The following is a 24,236-nucleotide window of genomic DNA, read 5'->3' as shown; positions in this document are numbered from 1 at the left end:
GGGCTCAGAGAAACTGCAGATGAATCAGTAATGAGGTTGATTTGTTGCAGCGTCTATTTTTTCGATTCTTTAAAAAACATACACAGCCTTTTACTATTGAAAACTCCAAGGCACTCTCTTTCAACAATTAAAATGCCTTTTTTGTATTGGCATGGTCATGTTAAACCAGTCAGTGACAGCCTGACGAAGGCATGTTGCAGAGTTCAGCCTTTTACTATTTTAAACGCTCTGGATCAAAAATAGATTTTATTCTGAAATCAAAGTCACCTCGTTTCCGGTGTTGCCTCCGTTTACCTTAAAGCACGACGTTGAGCACACAGACAGCTACAGCTTTTAGCCAACTGCGTTTTACGCGCCCTTTGCTTTTTGGCCCAATGAGCGCTACGGAAGCCGTGAGGTTCCGATTCCTTGGTTTGTTTCTACGACGTTCCGCTTCCTCTCTCCGCAATGCTCCTCCCCGGGCTTAGCAAAAAGCCAGGCGGAGAGTACTCAGGGTAAGAAGCTAGAATAAAGTATGTGTTAATGAAGATAATATCATCTTTTTCTTTTAATTCAGCAGTAAGTCTGTGAAATCACAGCGTTAAATCTGAGTTTAAACGGAGTCAAAAAATCAGCTGAGACTGGGCGGAGTTTCGGGAGTTTGTCTGGAGTGCGGTTGATACTTTTTTTCGGTTGACAGCAACCGGTGAGTTTAGATTTTACTCATTCAACACGGTCTGTCAAGCAGTCTTACTTACGAGATACTTATTTAATACTTGTTTAGTTACTACTAGCGTTCTTTGACACAGGAAGTATTCAGACTGAGCGGCATCTCCTTCCACAGTGGTTGAGGAGACACTTTTCCTGTCTCTATGGGGGATAAAAAATCAAGGACAACAGGCAAGAGATCCACAACCTAGTGTTAGTGAGACCTGTGGCTTCCTGTCTTTTCATTTAAGAGCAGACTAATATCAGTCTACAGGGACTCGACTCCAATGGAGTGTGGTTTAATTCACTTGGGCCTAAATGGACATATCATATCTGACATTAATCTCAGAATATGTGTAGCTACAGCACATACGTATTAATGTTATTTATGTGGTTAATTGATGTTTATTAGCTCAGCCTTGATAATTACACCTTTTCTTACTTACTTCAAACCCACAGTGTAATTATTTCCTCACAAGGATTAAGAAGTAGTCCGAATTGTATCACTATTCTTAAATCGTTAGCTTAGTAGCTTAATAGCTTAGCTTAGTAGCTTAACTTATGCTACCTAATATTTTTGTAATTCTCAAGTACACCTGAGTTGTAGGCTTTAAATGCATTAGGACCTACATATGGACGATACAGAGCCTTGCATAAGTATTCACCCCCCTTGGAGTTTTCCAGGTTGAAAAATGTAGCAGCCTGGTCTATACATAGACTTATAAGAGCTTTTAACCAGTTGATTAACGCATAAAAGCAGACATATTGGATGCACAAGAATTAACCTCAAGGCAACTGGTTGCACCTGATCTAAACTGTACTTTTAAACTTTGTAAACTATACTGGAACAATGTAAGGCACTGAATCGACGTGGGTTCACTTGGAGAGTTTGGACTCATAACCTCTGCATTTCTTATATCTTGACAGTGGCCCTGCCTGCCAAAGCTACACGTCAAACCTGTGACTGTGATTCCTCAGTCCGGCGTCCTGCAGGTACACTGAACAAGTCATTCATGCACTTAACAGACTGCGCCTGTGAGTCCAGAGTTTCTCCCTGCTCCCGGCTGGAAGTGTAGACAGCGAGGTGGGACTTCAGGTTGCCAGGTTGGTGATTTGATTTCATGAAAATGTTGACACAGAGGTGGAGGCAGCTGTGTGAATAACAGGATAAGGTGTTCAGTGTGGGCGTGCAGCTGGGCAGTGTGTTTACACTTCAATCACTGCCAGACCCATAATCAGGGAAGTGACTGTAGAAGGTAGTGAGCTCAGACAGCGTACATATGTGTGTATTCTATCTGTGTGTGTGTGTATTTCTGTTTTAGTGAATGAAAGGTAAAGGCGGGTAGTGTGTGTGTGTGTGTGTGTGTGTGCGTGTTTGTTTGTGTGTGTCATAGCTTCATCACTCCTTCCAGGAAGTCCTCCACTGAATTTCCTTTTATAGAAGCCGAATACAAAAGGCTTGCTGTCCACTTCCTGTAAACAGCTTTGCGGCTGTGTTTGCCGCGCTCTGGTTGGCCGGCCCCGGTCCTGTGACCCTTCTGGGGCTCGGGGAGTTCCAGGATGAGGAAGTGGGCTTCCCTTGATGGCTGTCAGCCACAGGGAATAGAAAGTCTCTCTGATGCAGCGAGAGAGCAAAAGAAAGAGGAATAGAAATTATGAAGGGCAGAGGGATGTGACAGGCTCGGAGGGAACAGAGATGGTGAAAAAAGAGAGGCTCTGTCAATTGAGAACAGATGACCGATGCAGTTGGACGCCAGCTGGATGTAAAATAGTCGCTGTGGTTACAGAGCATAAGAGCATAAAGACGGGAAAGTGAAGGAAAAGTGCAGCCTGCCATTTGAATTAGGACACGTCCACATCTGTAGGGCTGAAACAGTTGATACATCAGTTAGTGAATAGATGGAAAATTAACCTGCTGCAAACCATCATGAAGACTGTCTTATTATTTCAGTGAGTTTAAAACCAATAATATCAAACACGTGTTGGTTCAAGCTTTTCTCATCTTTTGATATCATTGAAAATTCACTCTTTGTGTTTCGGCTTGTCGGTCAGACAGAACAGTTATTATGATGTCGCCTCCGGCTTTGAGAAACTGTATTATCATAAATACTATGGATTTAACAATTGGTTGAATTATCTAAAGTATAATCACCAAAAAAGCTTATTATTATCATCATCATCATTATATTATTAGTTGCCTCCTCACACACTTTTAATAAGATAGTACTTGATGGATCCCAGAGGGGGAATTCTGAGCGCAAAGCAATGTCTTATAATGAGCAGCTGTTGTGTAATACAGCCGTTCTTAATGTTTTGGTTCATGTTTACATTTGACTCCTTGTAACAGGTCTAATGTTGCTAAAGCAGATTTAAAATGTATTTCCTGGATTCTTGTATTCGAACAATGAAATTAAATGTGGCTGTGTAAAACACCTGAATGTAGAGACTGAGACCAAAATGATATTAGGCAGCATTATTATTTAATTGCATTTACAAACCCGAATGGTGGCCAGTTCAACAAGCTGTAAAGACAAAACTGATGTATTAACACAGTATAAAGTATTAGCTTTTTATTTATTACACACAAAGCAACATTAGCTTTCATTTGGATTGTCTGTGTCGAGCCAAAAAAACAACAGTCCAACATTTATTCACTCGTTTGTTCTTGTTTGGTGTCCCTGACTCCTGTGGGAAATATCTGCCTGTAGCTGCTAGATGCTAAAACTTTCTGTGTGTGTGTGTGTGTGTGTGTGTGTGTGTGTGTGTGTGAGCAGTGGCTAAAGACAACGTAGTTGAACCAAAACAACTATGACAACAAGTTGATCTATTATACATTTGACTATAATAGCTTTATATCAGGAAGTATGTGATCAAACAATAAGCCTCTGAGTCTGAGCAGACATTCGATGCCAGCTTTAATTACTTCGGTTTTCCACCGGCGCCTGAGCTTGAAAGAGCAAAACAATACAAAAAAATAATACAATCAACATTATTTTGCATACAAGTTCTTGGTATTGAACCTCTTAATCTGTTAATTGTTATGTATTTTAACCTCTTTGGATCCCCCACTCCAAGATAGGAAACCATTGCATTTCTCTTTAATATTAATTTCATTACATTTCTGTATTTGGCAAAACTTTGGAGAGTGTTCTTGATAAAGGAGTTAAATGATCCAAATTTTTCTGCTGAGACGGCCAAAAATCATTGCCGCAGAAGTAGGGAGTGTTCAGTTATACAACCACACACACGCCTGTAGCCTGCAGTGCTGATGTGTGCACCTGCCTGCTCCCCTCAGAGTTTCTCTGCTGCGCTCAGAAAGCTTCGCTCAAAGCTACGTTAAAGATGTCCAACAAGTGCTCACAATGCAGCCCCTGTTGGCAAGGGGAGTGTGTGTTTTTTAGGGCAGGGAATGTGTGTATGAGACGGGGCCTGCATGAGGAGGAGCCTTGTGTGTGTGTGTGTGTGTGTGTGTGTGTGTGTGTGTGTGTGTGTGTGTGTGTGTGTGTGTGATGAACAGGAGAACACGCCCAACCCCTGCAGCCTTGCAGCTATGGAATTCCTACTGAGAGACAACTTGTCTCAGCCTGGCCAGCCTGCACCCAACACTTAGTCCAACACACACACACACACACACACACACACAGACTTTGAAAATGCACATTAACGCTGGACTGGGTCTAATTTTATCCTGCCGGGGCAAGAGTACACTTGTCCCATCCAATATTGCTGAGGAATGAGGCAGCCTGCTAAGACCTGCCCCGAGAAGGCAGAGAAGAGAGAGCGGGGAGTAAAGAATCAGTGAGAGATAAGTAGATAGAGAAACTAGAGCTGCGTCCACACGCTGGGAATACAACCGTTTTTGAGTGTTTACCTGATCTTCTGTGAGTCGCAGAAGAGGCAACAAACAGGTGAGTGCTTAGCAGCTTATACGAAAGAGGCAAAAGGCAGCGGGTAGATGTTTAGAGATGTAACGAGAGCTTTAAGCTTTATAATGCTTTGACTCATGCCGCACTGGAATATCGAGGTTTGCGAACAGTTCTGGGTGCCGTTCTGTGATTTAAAGTTATTGCATATTGAGTCAGTAACAATGCATGCTGGGGTAGCTTCCACTATAAAGTGTCAAACATAGAGACGTACTGCAAAATGAGTCTCGGGGGAATGACTTCGCCTTAAGCCCACTTGGTGCTTATGTGTCCTTTGTGTATGGCTCAGAACTCTGTTATTACAAGGGACAAGTCAGCTTGTTTACTATGGCTCTGTGATAACCTCACATGCCAAGTGTGTTTTAACTCCTGCACTAGGCCTTCAAACTGTGTCCAAAGTTGAGTTTTCCACCTGGTCCAAGCTGCAGAAGTTTCACAGCCTGGAGCCTCTTTTCATTTGTTTTGTCTCAGAGGTGAGCGAGGTCAGCAGAGCTGGATCATAAGGAGGATTTATGTGTGAATTAGAGGTCACAGGCATGCCTACCTGAGCCACGTCTGTCATCCGGGGGTTTATGACGCGCTGTGTCATCGGCGGTCAGACACAGGAAGTGAGGAAACCTTTGTTTGCTTCCTTTTTCCTGTCTGTGATGTCACCGAAAATGCAGGCTGCAGCTTACAGACGATCGAACTGCTTGCTCTGCAAGACTGTAAGAGGTGCTATTGTGGTTGATGGGCTTTGTGGGTGTGTCTGTGTAAGTGCACGTGTGTCTACAATCTCAGTTCTTACCATATTAGGGAAATGGATCACTCAGAGCGTCTGCCAGTGGTGAAGGATCGACACAAATCAAGAATAATACAAAATGTTGGTGAGCAAAAGGTCAGAGCTACCAGCAAACCTATGTACAGAAAAATGTCCACTCTGGTTGATGTATCATGTATGTCATTGTTAGGTAATAAATGAAATACGAAGTGAAATGTTAACACTGCAGCCCTCCTGCTTTTTTAAATTTAGTGTAGTGGTTCCCATCGTACGGGTCTGGCCCGCTTCAAAGGGTCACTGGATGAATGTGATTGGTTGTGAGATGATAAGTTTTTGTTTGCCTGACATATTGGATCATTTTTATATCTTTGAGACAATTTGTTTCTTAAAGTTAGAATCTCGAAGATCACAGTTTCGGTCTCTTTGGCGGCACCTCTGGCGATAAACGGTAACTGCAGGAGCACACTTCCCAGATATCCACACAGTGTGACGTCCACGGTCGGCTCCGGTTGTAACTCTTGATTTTCCTCGCTTTCAGACTGTTTGCTTCATCTGAGCATCAGATTTGTTTCTTTTTCTTTGAATTTTCACTTATTGTTGAAGTTGTATCTGTAGTCATCCATCTTTTCTTTGTTTGTTCAGCCATAGTAGATTACTGTTTACTCGCAACACTTGCAGAGACCGGAAAAGCAGCTGCTTAGCTCCGCCTACCCTCTCTGGCAGACCAACCACTGCTGGCTGATGGAAAACGCGTCACTAACTGGGCGCCGCTTGTGATTTATTTGGACACCCGGTCCTTTATAACACTATGTTCTGCAAATGCAAAGGCTTTCATCAGTGGGCCGTAGGCTCAATCACCATTGTGTCACCTCATTCGGCGATAAATAGTGACTTACATGAAAATCTTGTTACTTTAAGAAAAGTCTTAATCTGAAAAGAAGCTGTTAACTCTACTTTACGTTTATTTAACTGAAGCTTTTATACAAAGCAGCTCACAATAAGTGCATTCAGCAGTATGGAAAATATAACAAGAATCATGCCAGCACATCAACTTCCTCATATAGGCTGAACTTCTGCAAGTTGTACAATTATAGAGGAAGAACATAAATGATGAAGAGAAATATAGAGAAAGAGCAAATCGACGGATACGTTTCAGTCAGTGACAGAGATGTGTAGAGTTTCTGCTGCCCTGATACCAGTGGTATTATGTTCAGTGGAGGCGTGGCTCTTTATGTAATGAGGGAGAAGTTTGTGAGTGGACGGGCCAAGGTGAAGAGGTTTGACCAGTGCCCTGGATGCAGGATGAGCCCTGTAGCCGCTTGTAGCACGGTAAGCAAGTAGCAGAAACCTGAATCGGATTATAGCTGGTGGAGAAGGTGAAAGGGCAGTGTAGATTGGCTTTCACTCTAGCTTTTGGGGAAATGTGATGGTGTAAGAAGTGCAACACTCTTCCTGAAATGTAGTCGGGTAGAATTATGAAGCATGATTTGAAGATACTAAAGTCGTCTACGTTGTGTTACTGAGGTTTTACACTACCCAACTCACTTATCCTTAGCTCCTCTTCCTGTTCTCATACCATTTTCACTCAGTCACTCAGTATACTCTCTCTCTGTCTCTGCCTCTCTCTCTCTCTCTGCCGCTCTGCCTCTTTTCCTTCCTCATTCATTTGTAACGGTAAGCGAGACTCAACACGTCACTTTGCCCGTTCAGCGTTGCTTCCTGTTCACACTCTCTGTTCCCTTCTCTCCAACACTCAGTGCTGCGCTCCACAGATTGTGGCATGGATTGATCTCTAAGGTTTGTATGAATCTTTGTAAGTTGCCGTTCGCTTTCTTCTCCGCGTGTTTGTACTGTAGGTAAAGCTTTTTCCTGATCTGCAGCAGTTTCTCTCGAGCGTTCTGGGCCACCTTAAAGCTTTGCAAGCGTTGCGAAATACAGCAAAAAACAGGAAGAAGCAGCGATCGAGTTTGAGACAGACTTATTTTACTTGTTGTATGGATTGTCATCTTTGCATCTTATCCCATCTGTGCAGGTGTGCGTGTGTAGATGTGTGACAGCGGAGTGTGTGAGGACAAGCCCCCCGCCCCCCCTGTCAGGATGAGCAGCCAAGGAGGACCTAAGGACGCGCAGTCAGCCAATCACAGCTCTCGGCCGCTGCCGTCGGTACCGGAGGAGAGGAAGTCCAGAAACAAGATAATCTCCATGTTTGCCTCTGAGAAAGGTGAGTGACAGGGAAAAAAGCACGATCAGGGACATAGATGATATAGCCTATAGATTGACCCTTGACCTTTACCTGCAGGAGGCAGGAAGAAGGACCGGGACAAGGACAGGCCAGAGATCTCCTCCCCTTCAGACTTTGAACACACCATCCATGTGGGTTTTGATGCTGTCACTGGAGAGTTCACTGTAAGTACTGATAATTATGTGCAATGTGATAGTTGGGACCAGATTATGGGTTGCATCGACTATTTGCAAATCCATCAATAAGGTTCTGTGTAAGGTCTTTCCTAAGTTCCTGCTCCTACGCACTACTTTGGAACTAATTGCTAAATGATGTCGCAGCATTAAACAATCGAGCAATAGTTGGACGTTTCTGGAAATTGTGCTTATTTTGTTTCTTGCCGAGGGTGAGAAGAGAAGTTTGAAATGACTCTCATGTCTGTATGATAAGTATAAAGCTGGAGCCAGCAGCTGGTTAGCTTAGCTTAGCATAACAACAAGAAACGGAGGGAAAAAGCGAGCCTTACTCTGTCCAAAATCTCACACATTTCCTGTGACATACACAGATATGAAAATCAGTCTACTCATCTAACTCATGGCAATCAAGCAAAACAATGTGTCAAACTTTTCCTTTAAGAAGTGTGTCGTCTATTAAAGACTTTTAGATTCGTCATTGCGAGGACATGTCTAAAGCCCTGTCTGATTAAAGAATCAAATATGGGAAACAAACAGAATGCACCGAACACCAGCTTTGACTGACAGTGGCTTCTTCCAGGGCAGAATTGCTCCTTTAAGTTTAACCTGTAGAACGGCTTAAGGTACCAGTTTCTTAAAGCTGCAGTAGGTAAGACGGAGAAGAGAGCGGACTCTCCGCGGCGCTCAGTCCTGCCTCCAAAGCCCTCCCCGCAGAGGAGGCTGTCATGCGCGTGCAGGCTAGTAACCACGGCAACTGAAGAAGCCAGACAATGGTGGACACACCGGTAAAAACGTGAAATGACAACAACCGCAGCCGTTGTATTACTTCACCAACACTATCGAAGCAGCGAAAATCAGTGTTTCTGCCGTGAACGGTAATCGACAGCTAATTCTGTTTAGCAAAACCAGCAGCACTTAGTTTGCTAACAGAGACTGTGGAAAAGACAGTGCCAACTAAGCAGTAGCACACTGATGTGAACATTTAGCCGTGAGAGCACAGGCACACTGAAACGGTCACACTGCCTGGGCACTTCACAAAGATACTTTCAGCCACTCCGCCATGAAACAACGCTGAACAGCAGCAGCGGGAACAAGCTAACGTTAGCCCAACTGCAACTCCAACGTAACATCAGAGTAACCACGGACAAATACAGCAGAAATGAAGCTGGGGTAATTACCTGTCGAGCAGAACTGTCTAACTCAGCATCGCTTGTTAATCCTGTCGGGTCCCGTAGCTCTCTCCACCTCGTGAATGGCGCTCCAATGTTTACTCTCTTTCATTTCTGTCTCGGTCCAACTCTTTCTTTTTAGCTTGCTTTTTCCTCTTTTTTCTCCTTCGAATTAACGGTCTTTTTAGTGTAAGCCTAGTTGGCAATGGAGGGATGGGCAGTTTTTTCCTTCCTGGTGGTTGTTTTTAAGCCTTTGTGGACACAAACCGGCTGGCGCTGCGCACACTGAAGAAACTGAGCTTGACCGTGTGAGCATGCGCGGAGGAGTGGCGCTGCGCAGCGCGTGATTGACAGCAGCCTGAGAGACTGCTCGGCTCTGATTGGTTGGAGCGTTGGATTCGTAGGAGGAGCCAGAGGAACATGATTTTTTTCACAGATTATCTCTCTCATGTGCTGCTGCATGTTTAAAGTGACAGTTTGAGCAAATATGACAAAAAGTTAGTTTTAATAATGTTACCTACTTCAGCTTTAAAGGGATACTTTTATGAAAAGACAATATTAATATGAACGTGTGAGTTTCAGCTCCAGCTGTGGGGAATATTATTGCAGTTGTTTGAGTATCAATGTGTGTGTGTTTGTCCAGGGCATGCCGGAGCAGTGGGCCCGTCTCCTTCAAACCTCCAACATCAGTAAATCAGAACAGAAACAAAATCCTACGGTTGTGCTCGACATTCTCAAATTCTACGACTCCACCAGTGGAAAACAGAAATACCTCAGTTTTTCCGCCTCAGGTCAGTTTTCTTTTATTATCAGAGATAAGTAAAAAGTTCAGTGTTTACAGTACGCAGACTCACACCTCTGTCCTATACTTGATCTCTTTCAGATAAAGACTCGCAGTCGGTGAGTAGTTCTGTTCATCCTTTCAACCTGCATTTATAACATCACAATGAATACGTTCAGCAATTTCTGGCTGCTATTTTGTTTTAATGTTAGCACGTATGTTTGCTCACGCAGCAAGGCAAGCAGGGTACAGCAACCTCCCAATCGCGTGGTAAGGATGGAGACGACGATGATGATGACGACACTCCGCCTCCGATTGTGGCACCGCGGCCAGAGCACACAAAATCGGTGGGTCAAGATAGCATCACTGTCATTGTTTGTTAATAAAGAGGCGCAGAAAACCCCTCGTTACCTTGAGTAATGCTTAAATGTCTTCTCCTGTGTTGTGTCAGGTGTACACACGGTCGGTTATAGACCCAATCCCGGCCACGGAGGTCGACTCTGCCTCTAAGGCTGCTGACAAGAAGAAGAAGGGAGGCAAGATGACGGACGAGGAGATCATGGAGAAACTAAGTATGTTAAACTCATTACGGAAATAACACATCGCAGGCAGAGCCTATTTTTGGCTCCAGTGGCGCTGACTAAACATCTTTTTCCTTGACTCCTAGGAACTATTGTCAGTATTGGAGATCCAAAGAAGAAATACACTCGCTATGACAAGATCGGCCAGGGGTGAGTCAGAACCATGAGGAATACAAAGGCTAACCAAGTGGGGAATTGTGAAGAATTGATCATGAAGAAATAGTAACAAAGACTTGAAAAATATATTTCACCTCTTCCTGTTTTTCACATTCAGGGCGTCTGGAACAGTTTACACAGCCATAGATGTTGCTACAGGACAAGAGGTAAGTTTCCTACATATGTGTCTCTGCCACTACAAACATCTTTTTCATGTAAGCGTCCACAAAACGTGTTGATGAGGTTGAACTGAACTGGTAATAAAACCTCCTCAAACATCAGTGGTAAGGCCAAATGAATACTAATAAATATATCACCCTTTTTATAAGTATACCATAATTATTACTCCTGTTAGAAGTCAATTGTTTTGGTGGTAAAAAAAATACAACCATACAAATCAGCTCAGTTTGGTCTCTTAACATTACAAGTTTTAATACTGTGAAAGTGTCAGAAGTAGAGACAGAATTCCATCACACGTAAGCAAGGCAAGTTTATTTATAAAGCACCATTCATACATACACACAGTCAAAAACAGAGCATTGTGACAGGCATAAATACAGAATACAAAACATAGTAGAATATAGACACAGGTCCAGTCAGAACAATGCAACAGTATATGCTTCTACTGAGTTATAACTCGTCTGTTATAATTCTCTCATGGGTACCAGACTCTTTATTTCTCAACACTTATGCAACAGTGTTTGAATAGGTCCCAGACTCCTTTATTTCTCAACACTTATAACGCTGTAAGTATTACCCAGCACTTGTACAGCGGTGTTAGAAATGTCAAAGTTAGTTCCCTGAACTTCCCTCTTCTTTAATTATAACTCGTCAGTTATACCTTTCCTTAGTTTTTAGTATTACGAGAATTCTTTTTCTCTTAGGTCCCGGACCCTTTAGTCCCAGACTCGTACTGCTGCAATAATCGATCTTCCATTATATTTTAAAGATGTTCAAATAGGAAATAGAAAAAAGATTTGCAGAAAAGCAGAAGTGCAGACAAGGGGTGTATAGTTAAAAAAAACAATTCATCCATTAGAGAGTAAAGTCGGCGCTGTGAAAAAGGAACATTTTAGCTTTGACTTGAAGGTGTAGCAGCTATGCAGCTACTTCGGCACAACGCTTTGGGAGTGTGAGTAACAAAAGAATGGACTGTGGGATCGACTTTTTGCACCTAGCTTTGTTTGTACTTATTCTATAAACATATTTAACCACACAGCCGCTCTGAAGCTTTCCAACTTTAGCCATAAAAGTAACTGGAGGAAATTGCTCAAGTGCTGATCAGCCAGTAAAAGTCCGACTGTTGGACGATAGTTGTTGTTTTCTCTTTGCACATGACAGTAAAAGTATGCCGATAATATTGACGCATGTTCTGCTGGTATCGGCTGAACCACATTTAAAGGATTTTGTGTTCTGCAGGTGGCCATCAAACAGATCAACTTGCAGAAGCAGCCAAAGAAAGAGCTAATTATCAATGAGATCCTGGTCATGAAGGAGCTGAAGAACCCCAATATTGTCAACTTTGTAGATAGGTAACACAAACAACTTCACACACAGACATGCAGTGATCACAAAGAGCATAAACTTTGAGTCGACTGGTCCTTGGATGTGACTGTTCTTGTGTGCATTTTTAGTTTCCTCGTAGGAGACGAGCTTTTCGTGGTGATGGAGTATCTGGCCGGTGGCTCCCTGACTGATGTTGTGACGGAGACATGCATGGACGAGGCTCAGATCGCTGCGGTCTGCAGAGAGGTAGGATCATTTTCAGACAACTCAGAGTGGAAAAGGTAGCTAGCAACTTTATGTAACCGATAAAGAATTCTCATGTGTTTATTGAATATGCCATGTGATTATACAGGACTAAATGACATCCCCTCTTGTCAGCCTTTGCCTCATTTATTCATCAGAGCCTGTGTTTATTAAGCTTCTCAGAAAAAGATAAAGTTAACATTTTTAAAGAGTCATTTAACCAAAACATTTTGTGTAATTCATTGAGGTCTAACAAATCAGATTTGTGTTAAATGTTTGAAACCTGCATCGTCATCGTTTAGTCGCTCACAGTGTTCTTCTTGCCCTGGCAAATTGCTGTGTTTTTTGCACATTAGTGCCCCCTGCTGGTCAGTGAGAACGTGTGAAAGGATTTACAGGAATGTGTATATGCGCATGCTTTAGGGCCGTGGTTCTCAACTGGTGGGTTGGGACCCAAAAGTGGGTCGCGGAGCTGTTTTCAGTTGGTCGTAGATCTGTGCTAGAAAGAAAAACGTTGTGGCAATAAGACCCCTTTCCCTCCTAAATTTAACGTGTTGACGCAGGTTTTTCAGACGCAGGTTTTTCAGACCCGGGAAGACCTGCTTATAGATGCCGATTGTCTCTTTTCCCATTGCAAGTGAAGTATACTCCTGTCGGTCTCTTTTCTGCTGCGTCACCGTCTGATGTCACAAACCTGCCGGAGGGTCGTTTAACAGTGAAGATGTTACGGTGGTTAGGTCTTTATTGTATCTATTACTCATTCAGTCTGTTTATCAAACTCCGTGTTAACAAAGTTGGAACGATGTTCGAGCGCTGCTCAGACGGAGACGGGCAGAGTTTGTAGCTGAGATGACAAGGAGTTGCAGAAGTTACCGACAGAGCATAGCATCGTGCCGGAAAGGGGGCGGAGATTAGTGTGTTGACACAGGTTTTGTGTTCCCATCAATGCCGATCAGAGCTGAGGCGATAATTACCCGGGTCTACTGCAGAGTCATTTGACCTGGGTCTAACCGGCTTTTTTGCCTAGTGGGAAAGCGTCTTAAATCTATGCTGCGCTTTTATTTTGAAGGACAGTTTCCCATGACGTGCGTGAAGTAGTAGTGTAGTTTATTCACACTCCATGTATCCACTGATCAGGTAATCCCAGCTACAGTTACATTTACATTCTTGAAGCTTGATGAGCTCTACAGTAGTTGCATTTATGTTGCACTTTTGGAGTTTATTCTGTTTAAAAAGGCGGCTAATTAAAGAATTGTAGAGGGAATATTTTCCTCTTATGCTCTGCTGGACATTTTGCTCGACTATTACGCTGTTGTGTTTTGTGATGTTGACATACTGTGATGCTTTGTCCCGTCTCAGGTTTAAACGGCACCGTTTTTCATTAAATACATTTGAGCGGTTGAAATATTTAAGAAATTTGGATCGCGACTTATCCCCACTTCCTGTCTGCGTCCAGGTGCTGCAGGCTCTGGAGTTCCTTCATGCTAACCAGGTCATCCACAGAGACATTAAGAGCGACAACGTATTGCTTGGGATGGACGGATCAGTCAAACTGAGTGAGTGGAGCACGCACAAATATCAAACACATTTTAGCTTAAATTAATATATTCAATCTTAACACTTATTACTTTCTCTCTTTGCAGCTGACTTCGGCTTCTGTGCCCAGATCACCCCAGAGCAGAGCAAACGCAGCACAATGGTGGGCACCCCGTACTGGATGGCTCCTGAGGTCGTGACCAGGAAAGCTTATGGACCCAAAGTGGACATCTGGTCTCTGGGGATCATGGCCATAGAGATGGTGGAGGGAGAGCCTCCGTATCTCAACGAGAACCCGCTGAGGGTGAGTGTTAGAAGAATAGACGGGCAGCTCTTTTTATGTTTGTGAGTGGAAGTAACAAGTGACCCATTTCTTGATGAATCTTTTACTTCATAAAATGTAGAAAAACCAACAAAAAAAACCATTTAAAATATGTTTCTATATTTTATTGCCCACATTATCTCACTCTGCTATAATGTTGTTCGTAGGCGTTGTATTTAATCGCCACCAATGGGACCCCTGAGCTGCAGAGTCCAGAGAAGCTGTCTCCGGTCTTCAGGTCCTTCCTGTCCCGCTGTTTGGAGATGGACGTGGAGAAACGAGGATCGGGCAGAGAACTGCTGCAGGTAGAGGAGGCTTACACACTGATATTGCCTCAATATATGACGACACATCACAATTATTTAAAATTTTCTCCTCTGTTTATTGTTAAATGTACAAAAATGTAAGAAAATAGAGGCAAATTAAGTGTAATTTTTGTTGGTGTGTCCGACAAACAGTCCAAAACTTTAGAATCTAAAATTTACAATCACAAATTTTCACCACCTTTGTCTGTCTGTCTGTAGCATCCGTTCCTGAGGCTGGCCAAGCCTCTCTCCAGCCTCACCCCGCTCATCCTGGCAGCCAAGGAGGCGATGAGGAGCAACCGTTAAAGCACACTCTCAAAGGACTATAAGAGCTAAAGCCAACGACAGCCAAACCAGCCAAACCAGCAAGCGTCTTCCACTGGTATACCCGCGAAGACCGTCAGCAACCTCTGCTCGTGACGTGTTTTTTCAGAAGCCGCACAATCTTTCTCCACTCTTCCCAGTGTTTCTATGCCAGCTTTATTTCACCTCTGTGCCTCGTTCTCAAGCCGCATACAGCTGTGAGATGTTTTCTATTTGCTGCAACCAAAGCACACGTGTGTGTTGTTGATGTTGACGCGCGCGTTACTGCAGTATGCATATCAGGGATGCAGGATCACTGTTGCCAAGGATCAAAACTATTTCCCCACCATTAAGTATCTTATCTTACCAGAATCACTTGAAGTAGATTAAATGATGATTGATGAGGTTATCCAACTTTCAACACCAGTTTTACTGGGCATTCCTTACAAATTTCCTTCATTTCCTGCAGTTAGTGGCTATTAAATGTAACAAATTGTTGAACAAAGTGGAGTCTAACCGTGCAATTTGGTGTAATAATTAGACGGTAAAGATATAAGGACTTTTTGTCAATGAGGAAAAACATTGTAAAGTTTAAAAACCAGGCAAACATTCATCCTGATAGGCGAGGATTGTGAGGATTCTGCCCGTGCAGATGGATATGTGTGCTGTGACAGAGTCCAATAGTTTTTTAAATGCTGGTGTGCCTGAAGAAATGATACTGTAACAATACTGTGCCGTATTGGGGCGCAGCATGGTCTTGTGTGGTGGAAAAAAGCCATACCAGTGTCCTTATTTGACACTCCATTTGACTGAAAACGAAACTTTTTCAGTTAAAGAAATTGGATTTAAGTTTTTGTAGTTCAGTATGTTTTTGTACTTTTGTCCAGACCGCCCTCTAGTGGAAGTTTTGGGTATTACTAGGCGCCAAAATACACCATCCTCGATCTTCTGTTGACAAACTCTCAATGCAGCGACCTCTCTATCACGACGACGCGTCATCTCGGTTCTGTGTTTGTTTTTAGCCGTGCCTTTTGCATTAGAAGCGTCTGCTTGTTGGTGCAAGTGAAATAGTGTTTGAGAACGTCTGAATGTGTTCAGCTGGAGGAAGACTTTGCATTGTTTTGTATATTATGTATTAGTGATGTCCTGTAATTTTTAACGGCTTTTAAAAGTATGTATATCCTTTTTTTTATATTTGTAACTAACACAACAGAAGAAAGATCAGTTTTTAACTTTTTTTAATGAACCATTTATTCCCCCCTGAACTCCCTGACTCAACACCATGAAATGTATAAATAAGCCTAAGAAGCCATAACTGTTGTACACGAGCCAGACCTGAGTCAAGGAGGATTTTAAAACGATAATTTGTTTGAGTACCTGAGATTGGTTTTTACCTCATTACCAGCTAGTTAAGACAATCATTGGAAACCGTCTAAAAGTGTTTATTGAATGTGCCTTATCAGACTCATGATGCAGTAAAACCAACTGCCATGGTGCTTAACAGGTGTACTAAAAGAACAAGCATTCCAGTTACACGTGTAGAATGAATGTGTTGTTGTTCATGATATAAAATCAACAATTTCTGGTGTGAAATAAAACCCTTAAGGTAGGTAAATTATTAATAAAGGTGGACCTAAAGAGACTTGTGTCTGGATCAATCAATGGGATTACTGGGCACAGGACAACCATCAAGAGAAGCAAAACAACTAAAGACTGAAAACTACTTTGAGGACGGCCACGAAGAGACACATGAGAGATCCAAAGCGACCATACAGACTCATAACAATAAAAAATGACTACAGAGAGCTAAAACCACCCAGTCTGAGGCTCTTACTACTGTTCAGGAGGCGTGTAAGATCTTTGATGATTCGCATCAAGTGTGAAACGCTAAATGACTGTACTGGAAAAAGGAATACTATAGATGGTCTAGGAGAGGTACCTGCAATCTCCGATGGGGACAGGTGCTCTGTCCATTGAGCTAACTAGGAGAGCTAACTCTCCTTAAGGAGATTGTTTGGAGTTTTGAATCTTCTGTAGTGTTGCAGTATTGCGTCTGTGGCGGCGGCTGTCTAGGTTGCGTCGGTGGCGGCGGTAGTTGTCTCGGAGAGTAGGGAGCAGTAGGCTCACCTGTCCCCGTGTGGAAAATGGTACATTCCCACACCCGTTCGATCCCCGCCTCCGGGAGAGTAGGTAGGCTCACCTGTCCCCGTGTGGAGAATGGTAGGGAGAGTAGTCTGATTACTTTGGAAAAAGTAATCTTAATAGAATTAGTTTGATTACTTTGGCAGGAGTAATTTGATTATAAGTAATGTGATTACTTTTGTCATTAATCTAATTACAAGTTATTTGATAAGTCTGACTAGGCTCTCAAAGTAATTTGATTACCTCTGATTGAAGTAATTTGATTACTTTTTTAATAGTAACCTGATTTCAAGCTTCTCCTTATCCATCATCCTTCTCTTCTCCTCCGTCTCTATAAGCTGCTGGTTTCTTCCTGCTATAGCAGCAGTTTATCCTGAGATCTTTTTCTCAATCATCTCAAGCTGTGGCCTATAAACCTCAATGACACCGCTATGAACATGTCTTAAGTTCTGGCAATGTTGGTATTGACTCTTAGAACATTCATCCTTTGCTCCTTATTTACAAAGTTAAGCTGTTCACAACATTTAGTTTCAGTTTTTCAGCCACTTTCTTTCTTATTTCGACATTTTCAGCATTGCTTTATATACTTTTACAATTACCAGCTTTTTCAGTATTTCGCTGTATTATATCTTCATACTGTAATCCACAGAAATGATAACAAATTTAAACTTTTATTTACAGGCCTTAATGCCCTGCTACCTTCTTTATTTTATATATTAAACTTTTTGTTTGATTGTTCAGCCATGCAGTCATTCATCTCAACAGCTTTCAAGGAGTTTATTTCATTGACCATTGAACATGTCTCCATTTATTGTCCAAAATAATTCAATCAAAGGTGTTTGTGTTGTTGCTGGTAGTGTTTAAGGGGAAACAGTTGCACAAGGGGGCAGCATTGTTGCAGCAGTTCAAAGACCTGAGTACCTACACAGACCTGGGGAGGGCGCTGTTGTACCACCAGCAGCGAGTCAAGTTGTGCAATGCGTCTCGTGTCCTTGACGGCAGCAATTTTAGAGGATTGTTTGGTGTAGACTTTAACTTGTGGTTAGAGTAATTGTATTTTAAATTATTATACATGACAAATAAATTGATTTAGTAAACCGTAATTATATAGTATAAAATTTCAACATTGCAATGCACAACAATATTTCTCTTAATGTGCTCTTAATGTAAGTGTTAGCAAGCCAACTCATTTCAGCGTGGAGAATGTAAAAAGTCTGGCTTCTACTGTATAAATGCCTTGTATGTGTGTATTTTCATACAACTGAGGACGTGCGGGATGGTTGCGAGATAACTGTCGGTGCAGTAGGATCTGACAGTGGAGATAAAATGATGAGGACTGCCAGCTCCTGCTAGCACCAGGGCGAGCAGCAGCAGGGCAATCTGGGAAAGCAAACAAGAACAGCATGTGGTTCAGATGTGTCCTTGTGTACTCTTTTTTCCTTCTTCCAAACCGTTGGTGGTGTAGGAGGAGGAAGGGGAGTTAGACAAATGGGAGGGATGGGAGTCAATGAAGGGAGGAGAGGGATCCAAGAGTGTAGGAACACAACTTTATTTGACTTTCTTACAGATGGAGAACATTATAGAAAAGAACAAAGTCTTTCAATGGGAAATACTGAATCGCAACACAGCTCGTCCATCTTTCAGTGTCATTTGAGCTTGAAAAATGGCACTCATCTTTTACCTTTACAAACACACTTCTAAGAAATTCATCTAGTTTAATGATAACTTATATTTTTGCGCTGATATTGCAAAGCATCCATCACCGGGACAGAGAGGCCGCAGGTTATTCATCACAGCCCCTCGTTCGATCAAACCGCCTCCACATCCCCTCGAGGCTCAGGCAACATGCGTCGATCGAAAACACTGAGAGAGGAAATTAATGTGGGGGATTTTTTTCATGCTCAACCTTGATATGATGCAGTATATGCCTGAGCCTGACATGAGGTGTGATGTGAGGACTACCGAGCTGAGGCCAACAACCTGCCATGAGGGGGTTCAATCTAAGAACATAACGATCACCAACCAGCCCCCAAGGTGAAGCATGAATGAAGTCCATCTTACATTAAAAAATATTCAATTTTAAATTAGATGAAGCAGAGAAACATGGTTCTCACATTTAAGAAGTTGAACACCTCTAAAGTCAGTTTAAGTGTCAAAAACTGCAGTTCCTCCAATGGCCACCAGAGGCTTCAAAAGCAAGTCGGTACCTTTCGAGGCCCATGTCAAAAGGTCAAAAGGTTTTTTTTCTCATACATGACAACTGCATGGGGCTGAATGTTTATACAGTATAACCCACCCATTTTAATTATATAAAGGCTAAACGTTATGCATAATTAGGGGTGTGGGAAATTCTAGATGAACAACACAGCTAATTTAGTCCCTGAACTTAACTTCCTGGCTGTGTCTGTGGTGCATTTTAGGGACTTTTTTATGCAAATATCAGTCAAATAACACGGCTTACCGTGTGGTTAGTTTTACCAGCGAACCATCCAGGAAGTCTGTGCTCCAACTTTATCAGTGGGTAAAATTCTACGGTAATTTTTATTGATATGTTAGCCCTAGTTGGTGTGGTCGTCCGCGCTAACAGTACCTGACTTGCTAGCTGGTTCAGCGTTTGTCATACATTTGTTTATTTGTGGCAGCGAGTGTGTAGTAATAAGGCTTATTGTTGGCTTTTTCCAACAGATAAAACAGCTAACTGTGTGATGAGAAAATCTGTTACTAAAAGTACCTAGTCATATGGTATATTCAGGAACCTGAACGCGAAGATCCACCCTCGGTTTCAGTGCTTGTTCCACCATGGAAATAGGGTTATTACATGGATCTTATCAACAATGAAAGGAGGGTGCAAAGTGTTCAAAACAGCCAAGCTAATGTTGATTTCCAGTGTTTAATTGCATTCTAATAGGGAGACTCTTTTTATTGAAGCTGCTGGAAGCGTAATTGGAAGAGATGGGTGTTTGCCAGACAGAAAAAAAACATGAAAGATGCACCAAGAAGATTTCGGGAAATCCAGGACTAGGCTCAGAGGCCTGGCCGCCTCATTATCTCCCCAGCACAGGGCTTCCTCCTGGGCTTGGAGTCTCTGATAATTCCCCTCTCTGTGTGTGATTTTTGGGGAGCTGGCTGCAGTGCAAATCCTAATGGCAGGGGCTCGTCTTTTCTGCACATACACACACTGGATCTTTATTAACAACTACAACGCCAGAGGGCCTATTTATACACATCTGCTGAGACAGGGAGACAGAGACAGAGCTGCAGTGGATAAAGATACATCCAGCAGCACTAATCAACTGCAGTCCAGCATTATGAGAGGGAGGATGGAGGGCAGGAATATAAAAACAAAGGACGTGGAGTGACGAAAGGAGGAATCTAAGGAAGGAGTGAAAGAGGAAAGGAGATATGGGGAAGTTTTTTGACAGACATCAATATCCAAGGACCAGATTCTGCTTGGTAACACGACTCTCCTCCCTCCTACGAGGAATCGGTCATCTGCTGCTAATATAACACTGCTGGGGCCTCTGGATTGATACGTTCAGTCAGACTCCAACAGGACGCAGGGGAAGGTGAATCACGAGGCTGAAGGTGCTCCCAGAGTTACAATTTCTCTAGACAAGAGGTTGTGCAGGCCACGTTTTGTCATTTCACACAATGACTTTCATTTCTCTAGAGTAGGGATGATGATGTGTTGACAATTTGTCAAACAGTAAAAATTGCAGTGTTTGATGGATTATCTGTGTCCAGTTAACACCAAAAAATTCATCTTCAAAGGTTGGCATTTATGTAAATACATTATTGTCATTCTGGCCAGGATGTACATGTCCAAGTGCTTAGCCAGTTAGCTTAGCATTGCAAAAAGACTGGAAAAGGGGGGAATCAGCTAGCCTTGCTCCGTACAAAAGCAATAAATATTCACCAAGGTGGAAATTTGAAGCTAATTTGTTTTCAGTCTTTGTGCTAAGCTAACCTTATGCTAGCTATATGATAGCTATTTTTCCTTATGAAAGTAAAGTAGAACACTATTTTAGCAGTATGTTCATATGAAGCCACAGGGAGCAGCCTGTTTTAAAGATAAGCAGAGGAACACAGCTAGCTTGGTAGCAAAGTACAACCACCAACACATCTAAATCTTTCTGATATTATAGTTTACACTTTTATATGAATGCTTATTACATTTTAAGAGTTAGTCAAGAAGATGGACTCTCAGGTCTGTGCAATAACAGCAGCCGTGATGGTAGCTTAGCATAAAGACTGTAAACAAGAAAACAGCTAGCTCCGTCTTTGTCTGAACTTAACACAAGCCCCCTCGAGCACCTCTAAAGCGCACTAAATAACTTGTTGTAGGTATAAGTTAATTTTTGATGTGCTGGAAAATTGATTTTTGTTTCCTTTGCACAAGGTCTTTGCCTTGTTTCCAGTGTTTATGCTAAGCTAAGCTACCTAGCTGCTGGCTGTATCCTTCATTTTTGGCTTTTTGTTTTGTAGGTCAGCCCTACACATGGGTCTGTATGTGACTGACTGACAGTACTTTTAGAGCTGTGGAGACAAGGGGATGAAACAAAGGATATTTCTTAAGAAGACTTGAAGACTCATGGCCACCCACTTCTTAATATTTGAAAAGTTATGACAGTGGTTATGATACTTCCACCCTTATTTTCCAGCTCTTAATAGGTTTATGGGTCTAACTTTACAGTTACATGGCTGAAGGGCCCCTGATTCATGCTGACACAGCAAGCCATCGTTGGCAAATTACTCGGCTTCCCTCTCCTCCTTCTAGCCAGACAAACACTTCATTTTAGTGTTTTTTTTACATGTGCCTACCGCCCTCATGATGCTGTAATTATTCTCATGCCAGGAAATTAGCCTCGGCTTAATACATTAGCGCTCAACATCATGAATCAAGTATGTGCCGTGAGACCGTTGTGTGCCTGAGACAAGCATCAAACTGTGACTGATTCTGGAGGTTTCACACAAACATCCGGACGCATCACTGTGACAGCCAAATAGTTGGTATTTCCTGAGCATAAGGCTGAGTGAGAAAGAGATATTTGCATTCTCAAAATGTAAACTATTATTATCAGAGGTGGAATCTACATACTCCATTAAGCCGTGTCAAAACAGTGAAACACTTCACACGCTTTGGACAGAGAATATTCAGACAGGGAGCATTAACCTCCTCAGGAGAGATATTTATATCCACAAACACATTCCAGTTTAAACCCTGCCAACTGTCTGAAATGCCTTAAGCTTTGTGATGTTGTGCAAAATTTAAGGCATTCATTTAGTTATTAGCATTTAATAGTTCCTCTTGGCAAGCACCAAACACCAGAGGGTTGATCCGACAAATGCATTTCATATACTGTCCGTTTGAGTTGCTGGTATTCAAAGTGAGACAGTTAGCGAACAGCTGCGAGTCCTCCAAAAAGCACAAGGCGTAACTTTTCTTGATATTTTAATGAATTCACACTTTGTAAAACTGCAACACAACACACATTGCATATTAAATTAATAAAAGTACAAAAAATAAGGCCCAATGTTAGGCCACAAATCTTCAGAACTAAAAATGCTGAGTCACACTGCTAGCTTACAGCTCTGCCTGCTACTAAATGACTACGTTCACAATAACCAACTCAAAGAACCTTATTTACATCATAGAAATGAAAACCATACAACTTACGGACAAATAGTGTCCAAGGCAACAACGGAGAACTCAAAATGCAGCAGGAGGAGCAGAAGCAGCCTGTCTTCTACCGCGCTGAACTGATACAGAGTGAAATCCTCTCCTCAAAGCTAATGCTTCAAAAATGACCAGAAGTGGCAGTATAAAAACAAAAACTTCACAGTTCAAAATGACCTTGCTGTAGGACAGAACATTTCAGCAGCTGTTAAACAACAGCTAGCCATCGTAACATCACACATTGGTCAATAACTAACAATTTTAAAGCCTCATATTAGGCGTTTTGGCGCCACCATCTTGGTTTTTTGAAGCCGGAAGTTAGCATATAAGGACGAGAGGGTGAAGCTGAAGAAGAGCTGTGGGTTAGCTAATGCCAAGCAATCAGCAATAAATAGTATTAGCTTGATTAGCGAGGTGAATGCGTAATTTAGGGTAACTGCAATATTAGTTGGGATGCTAATTTTAGCTAGCAGAAAAATGTCTTCAAGCTACCGCAAAAAAAACAACGCTGAGTTTTCAGGTCGTCATTATAGCGACATGTCAATCAAATCACGCACTAAATTATATCCTGCTTTAGTGACCTTATTAAAAATGGGACCATAATTGACAAAATTATCATAATATTGTATTTAAGAAGACTTGAAACTAACAATTGAGACCATAAACTCATTACAGAAATGTTACTTCATAAAGCGACTTCATAAAATCTGACATGTTTTTAAAACAAGTGGCCCCCTGCTGGACAGTATAAACAATGCAGATTTAAGTAACTTTCACATTGGTGTAACTTTCAGATGCAGAGGCTACATCTACTTCTTATATAGAGTCTTTGGGACGCATAAACCTGCCAGGGTGATGTCTGGAGAGCATTATAAGTAAATGTCAAAAAGAGCTGCTGGCATTGATTAAAAAGGTGTCAGCCAAAATCTTAGCATAATGCAGACCCTTTTTACAACACAAAATGCATCAATGTGCCAAATGTGTGTCTCATTTCCCATCAAATTTAAAGTAAAAGCTTAAAAGTTCCTCTCTGCCAAACATCCTCTGCATGTTTCCATCAGTTGCCTCAGTGCCTGTGGCCTTGGTTGAGATTTTCCTGTGACAGCGAGCTTCTTTGTTGCAGAGGAAAAGGGTGACAGCCAGACGGACAGGCACACTGGCTCTCTGTTGGGGTTTTGTTTGTGTCGGTTGCCACAGCAACAGTAAGACTGTGATGGCAGGGGCACTGGTAGAGGCGGCGGCTGCTACGTGATTCACAGACAGCGAGGGTGGCCATGCAGCGCCAAAGTTTTTGCAGCGTGGACCAAAAGAACCAAAGAGGAAGCATCTGGTGGATCTGCAAAGACTCAGGTCGGCCTCAGCTGTTCCAGGCGGCTACCCACAATGCACCAGCAGGAGCAAGGTTGATGTTTTGATTACGGTGAACCAATGCTCTTGTGACATACGGGGTATTTTGTCCTGGATTGGCCAAATTTAACAAGACTGAAAGTTTATTCCTTACCCTGGAAACAGTTGGCAAAACAATCTCTCCATGAAATCAATTTAGTAGCTGTTCTGGAGCTTTCAATCATATAAACCAATTTTCCTCAGCAGATGGACTTTGCCCAATCATGGAATTGCAGATGTTAAGTTTTCCTTTTTTTTTCCCAGCACCGTTTCCAAGGTCAGCAGATTTAATCATCGTCATTCATACAGAGACTCTGAAGAGGAACTAAAAATGAAGAATGCCA

At 42.3% G+C, this 24,236-nt stretch overlaps 1 protein-coding gene across 4 annotated transcripts; it reads left to right on the top strand.

Moving 5' to 3' along the window:
• The first annotated feature begins 463 nt into the window (after positions 1 to 463).
• On the top strand, positions 464 to 16,502 carry LOC138590981 (serine/threonine-protein kinase PAK 2-like). Of its 4 annotated transcripts, XM_069661440.1 has the most exons (16): positions 464 to 685; positions 1,615 to 1,791; positions 7,403 to 7,591; positions 7,670 to 7,776; positions 9,598 to 9,745; positions 9,838 to 9,854; positions 9,969 to 10,082; positions 10,187 to 10,307; positions 10,403 to 10,466; positions 10,591 to 10,639; positions 11,892 to 12,004; positions 12,107 to 12,224; positions 13,678 to 13,777; positions 13,865 to 14,061; positions 14,247 to 14,384; positions 14,604 to 16,502. In XM_069661440.1, the coding sequence occupies exons 3-16, from the start codon at positions 7,417 to 7,419 to the stop codon at positions 14,688 to 14,690; spliced, it is 1,548 nt and encodes a 515-aa protein (XP_069517541.1). In that variant the 5' UTR covers positions 464 to 685; positions 1,615 to 1,791; positions 7,403 to 7,416; the 3' UTR covers positions 14,691 to 16,502. The 4 variants fall into 4 exon arrangements, with proteins under 4 accessions (XP_069517541.1, XP_069517543.1, XP_069517544.1 ...); XM_069661442.1 differs by lacking the exons at positions 464 to 685; positions 1,615 to 1,791 and adding an exon at positions 4,418 to 4,595; XM_069661443.1 differs by lacking the exons at positions 464 to 685; positions 1,615 to 1,791 and adding an exon at positions 6,654 to 6,699.
• The last annotated feature ends 7,734 nt before the right edge of the window (positions 16,503 to 24,236 follow it).

Source organism: Semicossyphus pulcher, unplaced genomic scaffold, assembly GCF_022749685.1.
Source record: "Semicossyphus pulcher isolate SPU_LCO1_2020_fin unplaced genomic scaffold, fSemPul1.0.p SCAF_14, whole genome shotgun sequence".
In the NCBI taxonomy this organism is placed as follows: Eukaryota; Metazoa; Chordata; class Actinopteri; order Labriformes; family Labridae; genus Semicossyphus; species Semicossyphus pulcher.
Note: the sequence above shows the minus strand (reverse complement) of the source record. Positions and strands in the feature narration are given on the sequence as shown.

Coding starts and splice junctions, on each gene's coding strand:
- LOC138590981 (XM_069661440.1), top strand. CDS start 7,417: ATGTGTGACAGCGGAGTGTGTGAGGACAAGCCCCCCGCCCCCCCTGTC. Junction 10,640..11,891: donor ATGTTGCTACAGGACAAGAG/GTAAGTTTCCTA, acceptor TGTGTTCTGCAG/GTGGCCATCAAACAGATCAA. Junction 14,385..14,603: donor CGGGCAGAGAACTGCTGCAG/GTAGAGGAGGCT, acceptor GTCTGTCTGTAG/CATCCGTTCCTGAGGCTGGC.